At 33.6% G+C, this 22,457-nt stretch overlaps 1 protein-coding gene across 1 annotated transcript in view; it reads left to right on the forward strand.

Moving 5' to 3' along the window:
* The window catches only part of MDGA2 (MAM domain containing glycosylphosphatidylinositol anchor 2), a 778,807-nt gene that overhangs the window by 411,523 nt on the left and 344,827 nt on the right, over positions 1-22,457 (forward strand). Inside the window, 1 exon segment of the mRNA XM_041760034.1 lies at positions 6,229-6,403. Coding sequence (XP_041615968.1) covers positions 6,229-6,403 — 175 coding nt within the window.

Raw genomic sequence — 22,457 nt, forward strand, 5'->3', positions numbered from 1 at the left:
TCACAGATTTTAGTGTGAGATGATTTCTATTCGTTGACTTTTAGATTGCTAGCAATTCTCCTTTTAATTTTCTCTTTAACAATGACCAGATTTCCCTGTAGTAGTCATCTTTTGATAACTTATTTATAACTGTGTTTAATTGAGACTAAATAACATCACCTGTACTGTCTCTGCTTTTTTAATTATGATTTTTTTCTGTTCTAACTACATGATCAATTTTTGTAAATGTTTAATGGACATAAGACAAAAATTTGTTCTATGAATGAAAGATTTTGTTATATTTTTTTAGTCATATCATACATGTTGATTTTATTTTTCACTTCCTCCTTGTCTTAGTTATTTTTTAAGTTAAGGAAAAAAATGTTTTACCTAGAACTGCCTAGTTTTCAGAGAGATGTATTGTAATTTCACAGTGCAACTTCATGTTTCTCAAATTCTTCTGTTTCTAATTTTGTTTGTTATGTCTTTAGCTTCTCTGTGCTTTACTGCATACCAATTAATGATAGTATATATTTTAAAGACTTTACTCATTTGAGAGGAGAGCACTTGTAGGGGGGAGGAGCAGAGGGAGAAGGAGAAGCAGACTCCTCACTGAGTGGGAAACCTGACATAGCACTTTATTCCAGGACCCTGAGATCATGACCTGAGCGAAAGGCAGACACTTAACCCACTGAGCTACCCAGGTGCCCCATGACAGTATATTTTCACTATTAGTTATGACTTTTAATGTTACACAAAGTAATGACATTCTTTCCAGTTAGTGTTTTAGAGTGTTAATTTGTTCTTATTAACTTAACCTTATTGTGTATATTGTCACTTCTGACTGACTGGTTAATTGATTTTAGTTTACATATTCTTGTTACTACTTTGTCCATGCCTTCTTGGTTTCCACAGTTTGATTACCGATCTTTTATGGTCACTTTATCTGCGTGTATATATGTATACACACACACGTTTTATATATATATAATATATTTTTATATTATATTATATATTATATATAAATATATATATTATATTATATATATTTTATATATATTAATATATATATATTTAATATATATATATCCCTAAGTCATTAAGTTTCATGTCTCCTTTGTGTCCTACACTCTCCTCAAACTCCAAGACTTTGCTGAGATATTACAAGTCCCCTTATTCTATGTTTTTTAGGTTTAACAAACTTTATTTAATACTTAAATTATTTATTACCTAGAAAAACTATACTTACCCATTAACTGGACATGTATGGACTGCTCACCACCAGATGCTTTTCTGTATCTTCTCTAAAACCAAACCCTCAGATCCATTTTATTTGATGGGTGATTAGAGTATTGTTTCAAGAATTTTTGTCAAGTGGGATTATTAGAACCCTGAGGTTACTACATGTTTTTATATCACTGAATATTTTCTTTCACACTAGATGAATGAGATATTGATTGTTTGATATGGAGATAGAAACCTTCCCACCAGCTTTTTGAGTAAATTCTGGTGCTATTCCACTGTTTTCAAGCTGTCAACATTGGAAGTGAGATTCCAGAGGACAAGCTGACCTTCTGTACCACCCTAGGCTTATCAGTTAAATTTAAATTTGGCTGTAAGATCCAGAAAATCTCCCTCAAAAGTATGATGTAAACAAGTTTGAATTTTATTTCTCTCCCATGTAGAAGGCCAGGGCTATAAATAGTTCAGGGCAGGTAGGTGCAACTCCATGATGTCAGAGATTCAGATTTCTTCTGTTTTATTGCTTTGCTGCTGGACTTTCATTCCAAATCAACTTATAGTCCAAGATATGAGCCAGTGGAATGTGCAGAAATAAGCAACATGTAGATTGCTGCTTCCCCATGAGGACATTTCTGCTAGAAACACTCTGGCAAGAATATAGTTGAATAGATAGCAGAGGAATGTTGTCTTTGTCCTGGGCAGGCATGTGCCTGATTAATAATTTGGGGTTCCATTACTGTGGAAGAAGGAGAGAGTCAGCTTTAGGACGTGAGCAGGCTCTGACAAATTATAACAGTTTGTTCCTTCTACCTGGAAGTCTATACAATTTTCTTTGTAGACTTTGAAGTCACAGCTTTAATGATAGTGTATCTGGAGGTTTCTTTTCTCATCATTGAGATATATAACTTGGTAAGCCTTCTCAATGAGTAGATGTGTCTTTCTGGGGCTCAGTAGTATTTCCTTTTAGTATTTAGGTTTTTTTTTTTTAATAAAGAAAAGGAAAAACTTTTTCATAAGTGATTATTTCCTTTTTTCTCTATTCTTTTTTAGCTTCTCTTATTTCCTACATTTCACTACAGAATTATATTTTTTTTAAAAAAAACTTGTAATAAACACAGTATTTGTTCCTGGTAAAATAAATTGTAAGTAAGAATTCTAAATAAGAATTTTAAAAAAGAAAACATTTTCACTATCTTCTTTGTTCCAGCCACACACATAGTTAATCTTGTTAAATTTTGTGTTTCAATGTTAAATTTTGTGTTTCTGTGTGTAATTCTAACAAACGTATTAGTATATGTATAGCACATGCACACATACACACATATTCTTTTTATACAGAGGAGAATATTTTCTTTTGTTCCGTTTTTTATTTAATAATATATTTTGTATTTTAGTTCTTTTGATGACTACATTCAATTTAATTTTAGAATCGATTAATTTACAACTACTCCCCTATCATTTGATATTTATATTGTTCCCAGTGTTATACCATTATACATACAATTTTCTGCATTCTTATGGAAATGTAGTAAGGTAAATTTTAACAGATAGTTGCTAGATCAGAATGTGTTACCATTTTTTTGGCAAAGTTTTCTTTCAAAAAGGAAGCTCCTACCAATTTATCCTTCCAGTCCTCCTGACTATGAAACCTCAACAATACAAAGATATTATCAGTATTTGTGACAATTGCATCTAGAATTTATTTCAGTGTGAAGGGTGGGTTGGAGAGTCAGCTATTTTTTTTTATTATTTTAATGGATATACAGTCAGTGGCCCTGACACCATTTATTAAGCAATAAATGACTAGAGATACAGATAGAGATATGGCTGTTTTTCTATTCTTAACAATCAATGTTTCTTGAAGTGATGCTGCTAGATCTCTAAGGGGACCTTGTGATCTTTACAGGAAGCTTACGAAGAAAATGTTATTTTTTTCACTGTTCCATTGGCAGTGATGGTGCAAAGCAATGTTGGATAAAGCAGGCCACACCTTCGCACAAAACAAAGCTACAGCCCGGAATTGTACTTGCAGTCTGTATCCTTCCCTACTTTTTTCACTAACATGCCCTCACAGTGAAAAAAACAAACAAAAGCAGTATCACTCAGAATATCTTCAATGAATCAGTAAAAATGATCACATTTTAACAGCTTCAAACTTAAGTGCTGTGTTTTTAATATTTTGTATGACAAGATGAAGAAGTCCTGTAAAGCATTTCTGCTACTTCCCGAAGTGCAGAGTCTGTCTCAAGGTAAAGGACTTGTATAATTGAGTTTTGTACTGAACTTGCCACTCTTTTTCGTAGAACATAAAAGGATGACTGTTATGCAAACTATGGTTATTCAGACTTGGGTATTTAAAAAATATTTTCTTAAAAATCAGTGAAGTGAACCTGTTGTTCCAAAGAAAACACCTTAGCTATATTTCTTACTAAGTATATAATTCAGTTTTAAGAGAAAAATTAGAATTTTGGAAAATCTGCCCATATAAGCATGATGCCTTCCCAACACATAACAACTCTCTCTTCTGAAGCGATTGGCAGTGAAATTCATAAAATATGCTCCTTTTCTGATATTATGTAATGAAATGTGTCAATATTGGGAAGATCTGCATAACTCAGTAAATTCTTATTTTCAAATGACTGATGCATAATGTTACAAAATCATGTATGAGTAAAAGATCCAATCAAAGTGCAAGATAAACCAGTGAATTTTAATGTAACAATACAAAAAGCTCACTGATATAGTTTTAGAATTTACTTCGCAAACAAACATTAAGAAACTACCATTGGGGAGTTTTAGTGTAGTATCAAAGAAGACTATGCACAGTTATGTACTCCTCCCTTTCCAAATATCAGTGTGAGGCCAGATTTTCTTTATATTTGAAACAAAGCAACTTGTTGCAACAGATTGCATGTGGAAACTGACATGATTATCTAATCTAGTTAGCTCTTTTTAATTAAACTGGATATTAGATTTGCAGAACTATAAAACAATGCCATTCTTTTTACTCAATTATTTTTTTGTTTTGGAAAATAGTTTTCTGACTAAAATTCTCCTTGTCAGATGTCATTAATTTATTAATGTAATTTTAAATGAATTAATAATACATAGTCTAACATTGCCTTAGTTTTAATTTTTGATATAATAATTATGAATGGAAATAATCAGTCTAAATAAAAGTTATTTAGGGTTGCTTATAATTTTTAAGAGTAGAAAGGCATTTTAAGGCCAACAAGGTTAATAACTGCTGGTTTGCATCACATTTTTTCTCTCCCTGTTTTTCTCTCTGCCTTCTCTCTGTCTCTCTGTTTCTGTCTCACACACACACACACACACACACACACGCACTTGCTTTCTCTATCCATAATTCCTGAATGATTTCTAGTACTGTACTAGTATAACTAAACTTAATCATTGTATCTTAGTAACATTTTTAATATCTAAAAGGACTAGGCCATTTCCAAAATTGTTTTTATTGTGAACTCCTTTTTTATTATCTGATATGTATATTATTTAAAATCAATTTTAGTATTATATTATGGTAGTCAAAGAAAACTTGATATCTTAATAGGAATCCTTAATAGGAATTATCTTAATAGGAATCAGTTTTACTGATTTCAGATTATATTCTAGAAATGATTATTGTAGAATTACTATCTGCCTATACAAGAACAAAAAAAACAGTGCCCTGTTAAACGTTGCCTGTTTATGAGCATATTAATAACCAGCTTATAAATTGCCTGAAGTCAGGAGTCTTGCCATTTAGTCTTGTGTGTATTCCATGCACATGAAAGACGTTGAATAAATATTTGATATTTATTTTTGTGAATTAGTTCTAAGTAACATTTTCATTTCATTCACAATTAAGGACAGGCATGATTATATTCATACTGATATTTTAATGATTGGAGAACTTTTGAAAGATACTTTTAATGTCATTAGATTATAAGTTTTAATTAACATTATAGTATAGATGGCAGTATTATAGGATTTCAGTTTTTAAGAGTCAGCCTTTAGTTCATTTTTCCATGTATCTCTTATATGTTTGACCAAGGATTTCTATTGACCATTTCTCAATCCAAATATAAAAACAAACAAAAATAAACATTCTGTACAGCAGGGACAAGGAGAAAAGTAAAACCAAATCCTTTTTATTTCCTATTTTGTATCATTTTGAGTACCATTATGTGCCTTTTGTTCAGGTTTCATATACTAAGATACACAAAATTGGAGTTGAATGCCAGTCTTTATTGCTAGCCAAAACTAAGTCTATTGTACACAGCTGTGTTTAAGAGAACGTTATTGTTTATAATGAAATGTTTTAGATATTCCAAGTGTTTTGGCAGTTTAATAGAAATGCTCTCTTTGGAAAAGTTTGCACATTTTTGAAAATAATTATTGATATAAAGTGAATTCTAATTATCAAAACAGACAAATCATTTGTGGACTTATTAAAGCAAAGCCATAAAGAAACCCACTTTTAACATCCAAGTATATATAATTACACATAATCTCAATAAGCTGTTATAGGGTTAGCATTCTTAAATTATCCAAATCAAATAGGAAATTTAAAGTAAAATAACAAAACATATCTGACAAGACATAGGAGCCTGTCTGCTCTAAATAAATACCTAAGTACCTTAGGAGGGTTTGAAAAATATGAAAGATAGATTTAAATTCTCAACAAAAAGAGAAACTAATCCATATTTTCAACATATTACATATACTTAATTCTAATTCCCTTTATATTTATATTGCCCCCCCCCCCCCGTAAAGCTATTCATGAATTCTATGCAATTGAATTAGAGGTACATACACAATACACTAATGACATCACATTCAAATTTTTATAATTCCATCGTGCATATAAATTTAAATTTTTTCCAGTATTTGCCAGGAATGACATATAGCATCTCCAAAAGCGAACTCTCTAAATGAGTAATGCCTATTTGATTTTTCTTTGAGAGAACCAACCTAAAGTAACAATCTTTGTTGATGCTTGCTCAGATCAGGTGGACCAAAACAGCAGGAAGTGCCTCTGACAGATTCCAAGACTCAAGTGTCTTCAATGAGACTTTGAGGATTACAAATATTCAGCGACACCAAGGAGGCCGGTATTACTGTAAAGCAGAGAATGGCTTGGGGTCCCCAGCGATAAAGTCAATCAGAGTGGATGTATACTGTAAGTAACTTTCCCAGAAAACTACAATTAAGTCTTCTATGGCTTTCTGTCCTACAGCTTGAGATCTATTTTTTTGTCTATTGAGAAAAACTATGATATGTTCCAAAACATAGCATTCTGTTTAGTTGAGGATAAAAAGTATATAAGACAACTCTAGCTTATATAGTATATTTACTGAAGAAAGAATCTCTGATAGGAATTTTCATAATTTTTATGAGAAAGTAATACATTTTCATCATAGAACCAGAGTCACAAGAAGACAACATATATTATTGATAATCCCACCAATGATCATTAGGGTTTGAACATATATACTTTCTTTCTTTATATAGAGGTATATAAGTGCATTTGTATAACTGCATAAAGAAAATATTAGGTTATACATACTGTAACTTGCTCTGTTAACTTTACCCCTATGTGAATTCAGCTGTTCTTGTTTTTGTAAAGGCATAAAATGTAAGAAGTACTATTTGAATTGGCTTGTGAATGACCCAAATCTCGAGGTAGAGTCTGTTTTTGATCTACCTCTGTTGAAAGTAATCAGTACCTTGGGCAATGCTGTGCCACCTAGAAAGTGTTTGTTGATTTATTTTGGTTCTTATTCTCATTTTTCCACTCTTTGCTGTTAGCAAATATACTTAAAATTTTCTTGGTCTCCTTACTTCTTCCACACCAAAACAAATCAAGGGCCTATATTCAATTTGTTCTTTTGCACAGGTTTAATCCATCATCATACTGCCTTTTTATGAGAACTTGCCTTTTTTTTTTTTTTTTAGTTCTCTACTGTTAGAATAAAAATATATTTTTTCTCCTCTAAGTAATTCAGACATAAGTAACAAATGAGGAGTTCCTGTTTTTCTACCTATCTTGCATTGGGTCCCTTTCTTTTGTTTTTCAATGTGGGACATATATTGCATGGTTAGGAAGGTGACTGAAATTATACATGATCTATTGATTGCACCATTTGTTGAATTTCATTTAGTTGTTCAGGTGAATGGGAAGTGGCTGGAAAGGCCGCATTTCTGATTTACCTTGCACTTAAATGCTTGTTCCCTTCCTGGAAAGGATAAGAGAGAAGTCCTGTCCCATTCTATCTAACCTTTTCTAGGGCCTCAGGCATCCCTTGGCATGACTCAGGCACCGTCAGCCTACGTGCTATACTCAGGGCATGCAGGTTGGCCTTACCCATGCATCACCTCACTACAGTATAGCCTCTGACCCTTCTTCTGATCAAATATTCCCAGTTATGTATACTTAAAAACAACAGCAACAACAGTATTTTTACTAGTTTTGTTCATATATATTACTTTAAAGGGGTTTTCTTTATAAAATTTTATTTATTTATTTGTGAGAGAGATAGAGAAAGCACAAACGGGGGGTGGAGGGCAGAGATAGAGGAAGAAGCAGACTCCCCACTGAGCAGGGAGCCCAATGCCAGACTCAATCTCAGGACTCTAGGATCATGACCTAAACAGAAGGCAGATATTTAATGGACTGAGCCACCCAAGCACCCCTATTTTAAAGTTTTTATTTAAATTACAGTTAGTTAACCTAGAGTGTATTATTAGTTTCAAGTATACAATATAGTGATTCAACATTTTCATATATCATTCAGTGCTCATCATAACAAGTACCCTCGTTAAAACCCATCATGTGTTTAATCCTCCACCTTCCTCCTCTCTGATGACCATCAGTTTGTTCTCTATAGTTAAGAATCTGTTTCTTGGTTTGCCCCCCATTTTTCCCTTTGTTCATTTGTTTTGTTTCTTAAATTCACATATGAGTTAAATTATATGGTATTTGCATTTCTCTGACTGATTTTGCCAACATAACACTCTTTAATTCTACCCATATCATTACAAATGGCAAGATTTCATGAAAATTATATGTGAACAGCCACTCTGGAAAACAGTATGGCTGTTCATATATAATTTTTAATTAAACTGAATTTAATTTAAATAAATTACATATTTCCATAATAAAACTTTCTAGAATATGTAACTGCTTTTTTTTTTTTTAAGATTTTATTTATTTATTCATGAGAGACACAGAGAGAGAGAAAGGCAGAGACACAGGCAGAGATAGAAGCAGTCTCCCTGCAGGGAGCCCAATGTGGGACTCGATCCTGGGTCTCCAGGATCACACGCTGGGTCTAAGGCAGGCGCTAAACTGCTGAGCCACCCAGGCTGCCCTGTAACTGCTTTTTTGTTATTATAGTTTTGATCATAAAATTTAAAAAACTTATTTATTTGGAGAGAGCGAGCAAGACTGAGTGAGAGAGAGAGCATGAGCACACAGGAGCAAGAGCTGGGGCAAGGGCAGAGAGAGAGGGAGAAGCAGATTCCCTGCTAAGCAGGAAACCTGACACAGGGCTTGATCCCATGACCCCAGGATCATGACCTGAGCCTAAGGCAGACGCTTAACCAACTGAGCCACTCAGGTGCCCTTTGGTCATGAAGTTTTAAAACACACAACTCCAATACCTTAAACACAATTCTAAAATCTAAAAAGTTCTGAAAATTGAATGAGCATATTTGCTACTTGCTTTGTTGGGCTTTATGGATAAATGTTTTCAGCAAAACCTGATGTGAACTAGTTTGGTGGCAACATCTGATTTTAAATTACTCAAATAGAAAAATAGAAAATACTTCATGTTCTTTATTTACCCTACTTTGTATGAATAATCATATGTTTTGCTCAGGAAATAATGTATCTGATTACACAGTATTGCCACAAAGCCTGCTGGGTATATTATGTAATACATGGTATATGTACTGTATTATCTTTTGAAAATCTGAAATATTCTGAAAAACATTTCCCAAAGGTTTTGAACAAAAGATTGTGACTTTCACTGCTGCCACAAGAGGTATGTTAATAATATATATAATATTATAATTATTATATATAAATATTATATAAATATATATTATATATATATAATTAAACTATTATATTGCTGGGTTAAAAATCAAATACAAAGGGGGAAATGACATTTTTAAGGACTTTAAACAATACATTTTTTTCTCCTCCTCTTACTACAGAGTCATTTCTGTACTATTCTGCATTATCCTCCTGCATTTCTATCTGTTCATATCTCCTGCTCTCCACCCTCTGTTGTACCCCAGTATTTTAGTTTACATTGCACACTTTGGTAGAGATGATAGCACTGCTCCCTCCAGCACTCTGAAGCCTTGTTAATCTTTTAAGACTCGGGTTCTTCTCCAAGCAGCCAGGACTCAAGGCACTAACTTGTTTCCTTCTTCTTTGACTTCCTTGGGATTTTTCCCTTACAACCAGGACTTACAGGGATTTTTCCCTTACAATCAGTCAAAGGGATTTTTCCCTTACAACCAGTCAAGTCCCTTACAACCAGGACTTGACAAACATCTTATTTTATGCTGTTTAAGTGAAATGTCACTGGGATACATGTTATAGTGAAGTAGTATTTCCAGTATTTTCTTTGTGCCCAAGATTTATTAGAAAGTTTTCTAAAATTATATTATTTGAGAAAATAACATGTATCAAATTATGGGCCCTATGAATAAATGTGACATTGGTCTAATCTAAATTTTCCATATAACGCCTTGCTTTCAGGAAAGAAAGATTTCTTATTGGGATCTAGACATGTGTTTCAAGTGGTTATGCCTATTACTAAAGGTTTGGAGAAATAAATTCCTCCAGATAGTAAATTGTTAAATATTTGACTAATAAGAATACTTCATAGTAGAAACAGGTAGTCCTACTTGAGAAATCCATGGTTCCATATATAACTTTTATTGGAGATTACAGTTTTTAGGCTCAAGTATGTGTTCTCTACAGGAATCTTTAGAACTTAAAACTTGTTCTGTCATTGTCAATAAAAACACAACTAGCATATAAGTGCTGCATTTAAATTTAGCAATTCCATTGTCTAAAATCATTATTGTCTTAAGATTCATCTGTGCTTGGATTTTGATTTGCTGTTGGGCTACTTGATTGAATAGATACTCATTTTTATAAACCATAAACAAGTGAACAACTTTATTTCAGGTACTTTAACTATTTTAGAAAACGCTAACAGCACCAATTTTTCTGGTTGGAGCCATGGTATTTGAATCATCACCTAAACTGTAGATTTCTATTTCTTTTCATAACTGGTTCCCTGAGTGGAACCTGTTATCAATATGAGTAGAACTTGGAACATAAGATGGGCATAGAATACAAAATACAGAAAAATCAGCAGATGAAGATTATATTTGTAACAAGAAACTGAGGCTGATGATGTCTTGAATTTAGCAAAAATCTTAATAAATAATATCGGAATTAAACCTTGAATCCCCTGTAATAGATTGTCTCTAAAATGTGCACCCAAAAGTATTACTTTTTTTTTTTAATTTTTATTTATTTATGATAGTCAGAGAGAGAGAAAGAGAGAGAGGCAGAGACATAGGCAGAGGGAGAAGCAGGCTCCATGCACCGGGAGCCCGATGTGGGATTCGATCCCGGGTCTCCAGGATTGCGCCCTGGGCCAAAGGCAGGCGCCAAACCGCTGCGCCAACCAGGGATCCCCAAAAGTATTACTTTTAAAGTCACCATTTTTATGGAAGTTTTCATTTCAGTGAAAATGTAGATCTCTCATTATCTAATCATAAATTTCTATACCTTAGAGCTAAATCCTACCTAAGATAAAATTTAGTGATAGCCCATCATTATTTTCATGAGGAGATTTAGTTTCACAAGAAGCACCTGCCAAAATGATGACTGATATAAAATGAGGTGGTTTTTATTAGATATTTTGAAATATTTGTGACACTGTATTAACATTTTGATCAATTTGGGAAGATTTATTAATCTGAATTAGCAATTTTTCCCCAAAAATTTTCTTAAATTTCATGTAGTAGAAAAATTGGACCATATAAGTTTTATAAAGCAACTACAAAATGTAGTTTTATTTATTTTTACTATTTCAATCAAGAATACTGTTCCCACTGTTACTATTTTGAGAAAATATAATGATGTTCCTTAACTTCTGTGACTTATCATTTGTTTTTTTTAAGAGTTATAAAAACATTCCAAGGGTTCTAAGGGCTATAATTTCTTAATAGAAGTATATTTTATACCGAGGCAGATTTCATGACCACATAATATTTTACTTTTTTTCTAAAATCTGACCTATCATTTATACATTATTTCTGATCAAAAGCTAATTGGTTGCAAGTCTTAGTTTGCGGGATATGGCTTCTAAGAGTCTAAAAACTAATAGCTGTATGCTTGACAGAAATATGTAGAATTAGTTCCACTTAAGCCACTGCTTTTTTAAAAAATAAATTTATTTTTTATTGGTTTTCAATTTGCCGACATACAGAATAACACCCAGTGCTCATCCCATCAAGTGCCCCCTTCAGTGCCCGTCACCCAGTCACTATGCGTTCTTCATGTCTTCTCCCAAATCCCCCGCTAAAACAGGAGTAAATGAATAAAACTACAACAACAAACCCAGGATAGAGACAATGGGAGAGGAGATGAAGGAAAAACAATTTTGAAGTAAGAGAATCAGACCAGGAAATGGCCATTGCTTAGCATACTAAAGAAAGCTTAATGCCATCAGTTTAAAGAACATTGGCATTCTGGTGCTGTGGAATCCTTAAAAAGCTCAGTAATTGGAGACACCACTTAGTTCTGAAGTGAGAATGTATTTAGTGTAAGAATTAACTGAAAGTCTGTGTGAGAAGAGTTACATACCCAGATGTCCTTCCACGTTTTTCACAATTGTGTGCCTTAACCACCTCCTTTTCCCTGCCAGCTTGCCAGTCAATTCCTACAAAAGATTAGATTTTTTTTTTTTTAATATGAGATGTTGAACTGGAGAGACTTTGAACTAAGAAACCTGGAGTCATCAAAAACAAGAGGCAACATACTGTAGTTAAATCAAGGTTATTAAGTGAAAGTTTACATAGTCAACATGGTCCCTTCTCCAGTTTATTTCTGGGAATGCCTTCCAGGCATAATATTGGAGAAATCTTGTCTAGGAAAACTGATGAACTCCAGAGGAAAGGCTGTGGATCCTGAGAAATATGGGACTTGATGACAGCAGTCCAGCTAATACACTTAAAATAAAGCCTACTATTATTGATCAACAAAACTACCAGTAGTAAGCTCTTTCATAACTAATTCCTAAACGGGAATATACCATATACCCCAAAATTTGAGACAAGCTTGTAGTAAAAAAATAAAAAATAAAAAGAAATAGGAAGGGGGCACCTGGGTGGCTTGGTGATTGAGCATATGCCTTTGGCTCAGGTCATGATCCAGGGGTCCTGAGATTGAGTCCTGCATTGGACTCCCCACAGGGAGCCTGTTTCTCTCTCTGCCTATGTCTCTGCCTCTCTCTTTGTGTCTCTTATGAATAAATAAATAAAATCTTAAAAAAAGAAATAGGAAAAAAATTCAGAAAACAAGGATAATTCAGGGGGCCAAAATACAAAATAAAACACAATTATTGATTATTTTAATTAGTTCTCTCAGGAAAAAAAAAAAAAACATTGCACACATGTGGCAAGAAACAAGGAATTTTCAGAAAACATCAAGGAACTCTTGGAATATTAAAAATGATAACAAAAATCAATAGAAGTTATGAAAGATAACTTTGAAATCTTAGAGTAAAACAAAATTTAATAATCAAAGAGAACAAGAAAGAGAAGATAAGAAAATGAAAGAATTAGTCTAGCTGATCTAACATTTGAATAAAAATTCCAAACAGAGAAAATGGAGGTGAAGAAATTATTTTTTTAAAAAATAAGAAAATTTCCCATCATAGTTGAACAGATGTTTTCAAATACTAAGTGTCTAGTACAATGCAATAAACAAGATCCACACCAAAACATCAATATGCAATTCAGAACACTAGGAGGAAAGTTAAGATCTTAAAAGTTTCCAAAGAGTTTTTTTTTTTTTCCCCAGAATGATCACATGTAATAAATTAGGAATTAATATGGCACAAGTCTTCTCAAAGAAATGAGAAAGCTAATAAGCAACTGAGTAAAAGCTTTTGAAATTTGGAAGAAAAATTATTTCCAACCAAGAATTTTTCACATGGCCAGACATTGTTTTTTTTTTGTTGTTGTTCAAATATCAAAGATCCTTTTTAGGAGAAATTTTTAGACCTTATAAAATTTCCATTTTTTTTTTCTGCCTTGTTCCCTTTCTCAGGCCACTGCTTTTATATATGTTGCACCAAAACTAGAAATTATATCAAAAAAGAGGAAGAGATATAATATTAATAATAACTTTAAAAAGGAGATTGTGTATTGGAGAATATAGAGGGGGATCCCAGGATGATAAAGAAGCAAAACACCACGATGATAGCTGTGTATTGGGTCTCAAGGACAACCAAGACAGATTGAAGCTGGAAGAGGCTCCATGAAAGATGTTTTCATAACCAGACACAATTGGTGGGTTGCCTGGTTTTAGAGAAGAATTTTATGCTTTTCAGGGAAAGCTTAATAATGGGGTGATGATAGATAAATACACAACTAAGGAAACAAAATACTGGTGTTAATAACAGAAAGCAAAAAGAAAGTTGTGTAAAATGAAATGTAATTGAAATATATTACAAGGTTCAACTGTGAAGAATACTTGCATAGTCATCTATAACAACAGCACTTGACTTAAACAAAAGAATAACATAAGGAAGATGGGAGAAGGTTAGCATAAAGGGGTTAGTATAGTTTGTAAAGGCTTCTCTTGAACAGGAAATAATCAACAAGACAATAGGAAAATGAAAAAAATGCAGTCTATAAATAGTTAAACATTTAGAAATATGAAGGCAAAACTAAGACTGGTTAAGTGATGAATTAGAAAAGCTTGCCTCTGGGTATTAGAAATACTTGGGGTTGTGTTTTTTATAATTATTTGGCTTTATAAACGGTGTGCATGTATAATTTGTTATATTTTTAATTCATAAAATATAGATTTGAAGATTTTGCCTTGGAGGCCCTTGTTATTAAGTCTTTACAAGTCAAAACTGATTTCATTCCAAATTGTATCAGAAGGTTATTATCTTCTAAAACTTAAGATGAGATTTATATTCACACTTTTCTTTAATTCTTCATAAGAATTGATACTCCTTGATTTTTGACACCAAATAGAATTGGCTGAAACGATATCTTAGATAGGCAATAACAAGGGACATTGATGGCACATTCTAACGAATTTTACCCCAGAACTTGATAGGTTAAAACTGGGATTAATCCACTCTACCATTTATTTGCATGTTGTTTAGGATGAAACTTTAACAGTAAGTTTTGACTCTTCATTCAGCAAATATTTAAGTGGCTGTTCAAAATATAATTCATTTAAATTTGTGAGGCTACAAAGAATTATTACATAGTTTGTATTTTCATTGAGTTTAAACTGCTTAAAGAGACAACATGAAATATATAATTCATTTAAATAGAATACAAATGTTAAGCAAGAAGATAAATAACATAAATTATACTACATAACATGGATGATGTGTCATATGGCACAGAAAATGTAGTTCTGGGAGTGAGAGGGTCCTATGGACTCTTAACCATAAAAAGAAATGGGGTTTACATTGTAGTTTGAAGGATGAGATTTCAGAGAAGATTCGTCATGACATTTCTACATGTCTTTTGGCAGTTTTTGTTCTGAACTCTCTTTTCACAGATGTTTGTGTAGCAAACAGCCTCTGATATTAGAGATGATGTCTGTCTCCAGGGCAGAGGGCAATTTGTTTCCTGACCAGGATAATAAAGGCAATGTCTTCCTCAGGAGCAAAGATTGGGCAAGTTTGCTGGCAGGAACTTTTAAAATTGGAAGTCCTAAGCTCAGTATCCCTTAGCTGTGTCACAAACTGTATATGCAGCATTCATCTGGACTGCCCCAGATCGCTCCCCTGGAAATTGAGGGAGAAGAATCTATGAAAACAAGAGGCTCATATATCCATTGGAGACATGAGTCATAAAGCCCTTTGTCTCTGACCCGGATATCTAATGTCTTTGTCGAGCGTCCATGAAACTATGACAGGCTAACACGTTAGCCAGCAAAATTGGGAAAATAACCAAATTCTTTTTTTTTAAGGTTTTATTTATTCATTCATGAGACACACACACACACACACACACACACACACACACAGAGAGAGAGAGAGAGAGAGAGAGAGAGAGAGAGAGAGAGGCAGAGACACAGGCAGAGAGAAAAGCAAGCTCCGTGCAGGGAGCCCAATGTGGGACTCGATCCCGGAACTCCAGGATCAAACCCTGGGCTGAAGGCAGGTGCTAAACCACTGAGCCACCCAGGGATCCCAATACCAAATTCTTAGGAGTCTTGACACAGAATTTAAACAAGTAGAGGGGAAGTCCAGAGGTATTCCACAGTGAGTGAGCATTTTGATTAAAGACACAGAAGAGAGATGAAGTGAACTGTATTTTGAGGGGAATACTGACTAAAATGGGGGGATTAGAGGAGGAATGAGGGCCTAATTGAGAGATGGGCTGCCAGATTGTGTTGAAATCTTACTGCCAGTGTTTTTAGGCCAAATGAATGATTTTCTGCCATGTATGCTGAGACCTAAAGAAATTATAATTTTAGAATTTCAGAATTACTGATGAGATTTAGCATTCTCCTAATACCAACACTGCTTCATTTGCCCTCTCTAAAAAGCAATGACCACTCTTAGGAGCTCCATGACCCATTTTTGGAGTAACATAATAATTTATATTTATATAAATATATGTAAGCTATATATTATATATAATATATGTAATAATATGTATATATACACAATTAACATATATACCCAATTTATATATATATATATATAAATTATGCTTCTCTAAATTATATAAATTATTTGGTATATATTTATATATGAATTTATATATATATTAATATAAGTATATATATAAAGCAGGCTCATAGAATTTTGAAGTGTTTATACTGAAATATATTTGTTACTTTGAGATTCTTGAGGGCTTTAAAACAATTTTCTGAGAATGTGTTCCCCTAATTCTTTCACTTATTCTTAGCCATGACTATATTGCTCATAGGGTAATAGAGGTCATAAAACTTTAAAGGTTAGGGTTTGATTAAAGATGATTTTTAATTCAAAAAGAAATTAGATTCACAGGCATTAGCTTAATAAGTTTTCATGTGTGCAGACACTGTTCACACATGAGACAAATCTTTTTCAATATCCATTAAACATTTTGTAAGCATTCTTATTCCTGAAACATTTCCCCACTTTAATTTCACTTAGGTAGATTGCTGCATTTCATTACGTTCAGACCAAGCAGTGACTATTTTTTTACCCTTGTCTCTTAGATTTATTTATTACATTTTTATCTGAGAAATTAGTAGGAAATTAGGATGACATGTTACCAATTTATTCCCCAAATACAATTTACCTGTGTTAGAAAGAATTATAAACTACATAGTTAAAAATTGATGATGAATTGTTTCAGTTTATTTTTATTAACCCATCAACATGACTTGTGGATAATATAGTTTAGAAAGAGGTCCTGAATGAAAAATGGTAAATGGTAATTCTGGTACCAAGGCAAGAAAACTAATGCCTTAAATCAATCCCATTGGGATCCCTGAGTGGCTCAGTGATTTAGTGCCTGCCTTCAGTCCAGGGTGTGATCCTGGAGTCCTGGGGTCAAGTCCCACATCAGGCTCTGTGCATGGAGCCTGCTTCTCCCTCTGCCTTTGTCTCTGCCTCTCTCTCTCTGTGTCTCTCATGAATAAATAAAATCTTTAAAAATCAATCAATCTCATTAAGCATGATTTTCTCACTCACCACCCCTCCTCACAAAACATCATCCTTAGGGTTGGAAGGTCTTAATAGTGTTTGTTGTGGTAACTACAATGCTTATTAAAAACGAGTTACTGTCATGATAATTACCCTATTAATAAATTTCAAGACAGAATTTCACAATATTTTATACACTGCAGGTGAAGAATACTTGCTTATCAGAGTTACTTGCTCATGGAGCACATGACCAATCTCATGTGTTAGAGTTACTAATAGTGTTAGAGTTACTAATAAAAGAATTTAGTAAAAAATATCCTTCATTGAGCATGTAGAAACTCGTCCCAAGGCAAGAACCATGTCAATATCATGCTGAGAAGGCTTGATTTCCTGTAATCTTATGTATGAACAGGCAGATAAAGATACATATTCCTTTAAATCCACCTAATTTCTTCTTCCCAGAAGCATATATATATGCATATATGCACATATCAATTATATGTTTATAATTATGTTATAATTATAATGTTCATATTATATAATTTGCTTATTATATAATATATAAGTATATGTTTATATATAATTATATGTTTGTATTACATATAATATGTTTATTATGCATAATATATATGTTTGTGTATATGTGTGTGTGTGTGTGTGTGTATATATATATATATAGATATATATATCTATATATATATATATAATTGGTACGTAAATGCCCCAGATCCCTTGCTCCTTGAATAGGAAGACTCAGGCTGTTTCACTGTCCCAGAATTCCTCAGGAAAATTAAATTTTTTATTCTCTATTATTAGTGAGTTTCATGTACTCTTGTCAAACTTAATGGAACAGATTCTGCAGCATGTCCTTGGGTCTATAGAAGACTTAGTTTTTCTTAGTTCCCCATAAACATTACCTATTTCATACCCAGTCACTGATTCTTGTTCAGAGAATATATTGGAAGAGTTGCTTTTAAATCAGTGTAGTCTTATCTTTATCAAGCTGATAATTATCTATTCACTACTGATGGAACATAGTAGTGATATTCATGGAGGACCTCCTGGAATTCTTCCCTCATTCCATAGGTGCACAATCAGAATAGCTCCCAGCAGCTTCTCTCAGTTGCTCCGCACTGTTCGTAACTGCCTTTAGGTTGTTGTGCTTATTTAACCTGATTCTGAAAATCCCAAATGTTCTGTTCGCCTTCTGGATTGGCGGTCCCAGAAGACCATTTCCAATTAGAGTCTGTCAGTTTGCAATGGTAATTGAGAACTCACTATTGCAGAACATTCTGGTAGAAACTATGCTGAGAAATAAAACAAAAATACAAGGCCTTTGCCCTAAAAGAGTTTGTAATTAGTTGGAGATTTTTTAAAACAGACATAAAAACGAACTTAGTTAAGAAATAAACTGGTGTGTAAAATTAGTATGCATATTAAAAATACTAAAAGTGATGCTATAACATTAATCAGAAAATACTACTAAATATATTCAAAAACTCAAGAAAACATATCACTGCTATACTAATGAACATTTAATTTCTAGTTTGTTAGTTTTATAAAAACTATCAATTCTCGAATAAACTTATTGTCTGAAAAGTAGCAGTTTCACAAAAGTTCATGACTATTTAGGCAAAAAAAAAAATGTGCATCTAAATTCAGTAAAGAATCTCCCTCATACCTAAAAAAAATCTCTTATAATTTTTATCTGTCATAGTAAAGTGGTAAATCCATTGATTAAACCAAGTAAAAGGCTCTTAAAGAAACAGACCATTAGGGATCCCTGGGTGGCTCAGCGGTTTAGCGCATGCCTTTGGCCCAGGGCAGGATCCTGGAGACCCGGGATCGAGTCCTGCATCGGGCTCCTGGCATGGAACCTGCTTCTCCCTCTGCCTCTCTCTCTCTCTATGTCCATCATGAATAAATAAATAAAATCTTTAAAAAAAGAAAAAAGAAACAGACCATTGGGCTATGTAAGATTCTTTAGTCAAAGTTTAATGGCAGGCAGATGTTCCTGCTGACTCAGCTAGAGAATTGGAGTTGGCATTCAGTGTTGTGATTTCTAGTCAGTTCCTGAAGTGCCTGAATCCAGTTTTTTCCTTGAGGGCCAAGTCTGCTACTGTCAACTCTGTATTACGTATGTATTTCTTTAAAAAAAAAAAAAAAAGTTAGGGGAACTGATATAATTTATACAAATACAGTGAGTTAATAAAATGATTTGTGTCTGAAAAATATGTAAGAAGACATTTAATTAAATTTATTTCATATGTTTTTAAATCTAGCAAATTCTGAGTCTGACAGGATAAAGTAAAAGTTTGAATAGTAAATTATTCCTCACATATATTTAGCACTTGAGGCGGTTATATGACTAATACTTCCTCTGAATGTATTCATAATGTATTATACTATCTAATTTAATTTTTTTAAAGAATTTTATTTATTTATTCATGAGAGATACAGAGAGAGAGAGACAGAGGCAGAGGGAGAAGCAGACTCCATGCAGGGAGCCCGATGTTGGACTCAATCCGGAGTCTCTGGGCCCACCCTGGGCTGAAGGTGGCACTAAACCGCTGAGCCACCAGGACTGCCCTAATTTAAGTTTATAACAGGCCCAAGAAAACCTAGTGAACTTTGCTTCTGCAGTTCTGTCTATACCATGAGTCAGATGAAAAAACTTGACATATTAATTCTTGACTAGCTTTATAAGGACAGTGTGGAAAGACTCTAAGAGAGTAAAGAAAGCCATTAGATTTGTACAAGATAAGAAGCTCTTCAAAACTAAAATGATTTCTACCTCCAACTTTCAATGAGAGTTTATTTTATTATTTTTTCCACTTGAAAACTGAAGAAAATGGTTCTTGTCAGTCTGGCAGAGGATATTAGAGAAGACATCTGGCCTTGTCCTAGTACTTTATATTTTCAAAATCTTAGCTCAACAGAACAACAGTTTTAATACAAAGAGAAAAATGTAATTAACATTCTTTAGCATCTGAACTGTATTTGTATGACCGAATACCAAATATTGAAGTATCTGAAAAGTAGCGTACTTTCAAGTTCTTGGGTTGAAAGTGAAGTGAAAACATCTAAACTCTGATAGAAAACAGTGCAGTTTTTTGTTGTTTTTGTCTTTATTTATTTATTTATTATTGTTCGTGGCCACTTGAGTCTGTCCTCAGGCTTGGAATATAAAAACCCATGTGTCACGAGATAACTATGACATGCATTGAAGACATCCAGATGGCTGTGAATAAAGTAAATGAAGGGTTTGTTCATTTTCAGACATTTTCAGGTGTCCATCCCTAAGAGTTATATTCAGAATGTGGAGTGAACATGTACAGTGAGGCTTTTAGAAATCCTTTTTAATTTTCAGAATGAGCTAAATTAGAGAGAGTAACAGATGCCATTTTCTAAGCCCACCTTCCACTATGTTATTCTAGGCCCTGTCACCTCACACCTGGCTCCAGCAAAAAGCCTCCCAGCAGACTTCTCCTACAGTAATAGCACTCTCCTGAAATTTATTCTGCATATCATTGCCAGGTCAATCTCTTAAATTCAGAGCTCATCTCAGTGCTTAGCACTAAAAGTTCCACATTCATGGTGTACTTTTTACTAATTAAAACACAATTTCCTGTGCTTGTTTTTTTTTTTTTTTCCTATTTTGTTGAAATTTAATCCCTCACCTCTCAAACCAATGTTTTCCTTGTCCTCCCCTCCCCCTCCCTGCCTTCCTCTTGCCCCTCTCAGCTACTCTAGTTGGCCTGGCCCTCTTCCTGCTGCCTTAAGAGCCTGGTCTTCCTTCCACCTCCACACTGCCCTGTCCTGTCTCCTACCACATCCTCATTTCTGTTGTGTCCAGTTGCCCCAGGTATCTTGCCTCTCCTTCAAGTTTCCTTGCTGATTGCTTGAGCTCTTGCTACATCTCCTCTCCTGGGGATTGTATCTTTTTTTTTTTTTAATTTTATGCCTCAGAAATGTAGTGTGATTGCTTGCCTCTTTATTTTACATGTCTACAATATATTTTGTGAAGCCTTGAGGCCATTTTAAGACTCAGAGCTTTTCAGATTTTAGAAAGTTTATTGTTAACATACAATAGTTTTTGTAACATTACAGTGAGACCTGGGGCACTTCATGATGAAAAATATTAATATTCTGTAGTTCTCTCTATATCCTGAGTCATGTCAATCATGAGATAGAATAAATGAACTTTATAAATATCCTCAAATCATTTGAAGGCAGCGTTTGTCATCAAAAGAGCTCAGGTCATGTTCAGACTTTGCTTTCAAATGGCTTATGGAAACACTTTCCTTATTGAAAGCTTTATATACTTCAGAATCATGTAGAAGAAATTGTAGAATTGTATATAAGGTACTGTACACCTATATTAAAAGTTACTGTGTATGTTGACAGGTATTACATGATGATTCACACCTCTAAATTTTATTTCTCCAAAGGTCTTGTAGACCCCTGGAAAGCAAGGATCACCTTATGTCATTACTTAATATAGTCCTGTCCAAATGACGAGCTCTGTCACAAACTTAAGGTAGGGTATAAGAAATAGGTGTTTGTAGAGGGATAGATTAATTACTTAAGGGCACCCAAAAATAGAATCAAACTCCTTGATCTTCATTCCTTCAGAATGTATATCTGAATTCATCCTTCCTTACACTTACTGCCTCTCTTTTATGACCTCTGCATTCTTAGAAATACCCTATAAATTTCCTCAAAGCAAAGACTCAGATGAAGAAATGATGGCAGGTATCCATATTTCTACTGGGAAAAAGATAAATGACTCGTGTTCTTAACGGAAAATCACTGAGAGCGCAGAATGCTATAGTTGGAAAACTCTGAGTTAGAATCTTACTACTTCTTTCCTTTTTCTTTTTTCTCTCTCTGTAAGTATGGAGCAATGTTTTCAATGAGAAGCTGACATCTGGAAAACAATCATTTTAAATAGTGCCCTCTGTGGGAGTGAAATTCTACTTCATATGTTGTTGTAGATATTGAACCATTCAGTATTCATTCAACAAACAATTCTCAAATGACTTACCTGTGGCAGTTTCTGTGTGACTCAGTGTTAAGAACAGAGTGTTAAAACAAAAGCAACACAGTTCATATCATCAGAGAGAGTGTAATCCAGAGCAGCAGATTTAAGATACTTGCTGTAGTAGCTGAAATGCTGAGCTGAGATTGAGGAATCATGGTTCTATTTCTTCTTATGCTAACCCTGAGACTTGTTAAATTATGACTTCAATAGACAGACAATGTTTCTGGTTCTCAGTTTTTTTTTTTTCTTTTTTCTTT

Source organism: Vulpes lagopus, chromosome 6 (assembly GCF_018345385.1).
Source record: "Vulpes lagopus strain Blue_001 chromosome 6, ASM1834538v1, whole genome shotgun sequence".
Lineage (NCBI taxonomy): Eukaryota > Metazoa > Chordata > Mammalia > Carnivora > Canidae > Vulpes > Vulpes lagopus.